Source organism: Sinocyclocheilus anshuiensis, unplaced genomic scaffold (genome assembly GCF_001515605.1).
Source record: "Sinocyclocheilus anshuiensis isolate Anshui unplaced genomic scaffold, SAMN03320099.WGS_v1.1 scaffold402, whole genome shotgun sequence".
NCBI lineage: Eukaryota > Metazoa > Chordata > Actinopteri > Cypriniformes > Cyprinidae > Sinocyclocheilus > Sinocyclocheilus anshuiensis.
In genome coordinates, this window is record NW_015542375.1 from 50814 (window position 1) to 51588 (window position 775).

The 775-nt window shown below is 41.5% G+C and overlaps 1 protein-coding gene across 1 annotated transcript in view; it reads left to right on the forward strand.

Moving 5' to 3' along the window:
- The window catches only part of iws1 (interacts with SUPT6H, CTD assembly factor 1), a 26264-nt gene that overhangs the window by 19409 nt on the left and 6080 nt on the right, over window positions 1-775 (forward strand). Inside the window, exon 12 of the mRNA XM_016491222.1 lies at window positions 412-523. Within this exon, the coding sequence (XP_016346708.1) occupies window positions 412-523 (112 nt within the window). The remainder of the gene's footprint in view (window positions 1-411; window positions 524-775) is intronic.

The following is a 775-nucleotide window of genomic DNA, read 5'->3' on the forward strand; positions in this document are numbered from 1 at the left end:
GTCTGAAAGAAGAAAGTCATATACACCTAGGATGCTTCGGGGGTGAGTAATTTATGGGCTAATTTAACTTTTTGGGTGAACTAACCCTTTAAGATACCAGATCTCTTCCTGTTTTTTTTCTCTTTTTTCTTGTTTGAGTAGAAAATGCTGTACTTTATTATTATTATTATTATTATTATTAGGCTATTGTTATTATTGGTATTATTACTATTATTAGTATTATTATAGGCAAAGAAAAAGTTTTAAAAGTAACGTTATTAACCGGTGTTTTTCTAGGCAAACCGTTTTCGGAACGATAATAATAAAGAGGAACGCAGAAACAGAAACGTTAAAATATCGATTCTACATGGAGTGAAGCGATTGGATTTTTTTTCGTTTTCAAGCCCTGGTTTTGTATGTGTGTGTGTGCAGACGAGTGGTCACGGCCCATCTTCGGTTTATCGTCCAACTACAAGGGAATGACGAGAGAAGAGCGAGAGCAGAGAGACCTGGACCAGCAGATCGCCCCACGCAGACGCCTCAGGTAACACACACACACACTCACAGACACACACACACACACAGACACACTCACAGACACACACTCACAGACACACACTCACAGACACACACTCACAGACACACACGCACAGACACACACGCTCACAGACACACACACTCACAGACACTCACACACACTCACAGACACTCACACACACTCACAGACACTCACACACACACACACACACACACACACACACACACACACACAGAGAGAGACACACACACACACACA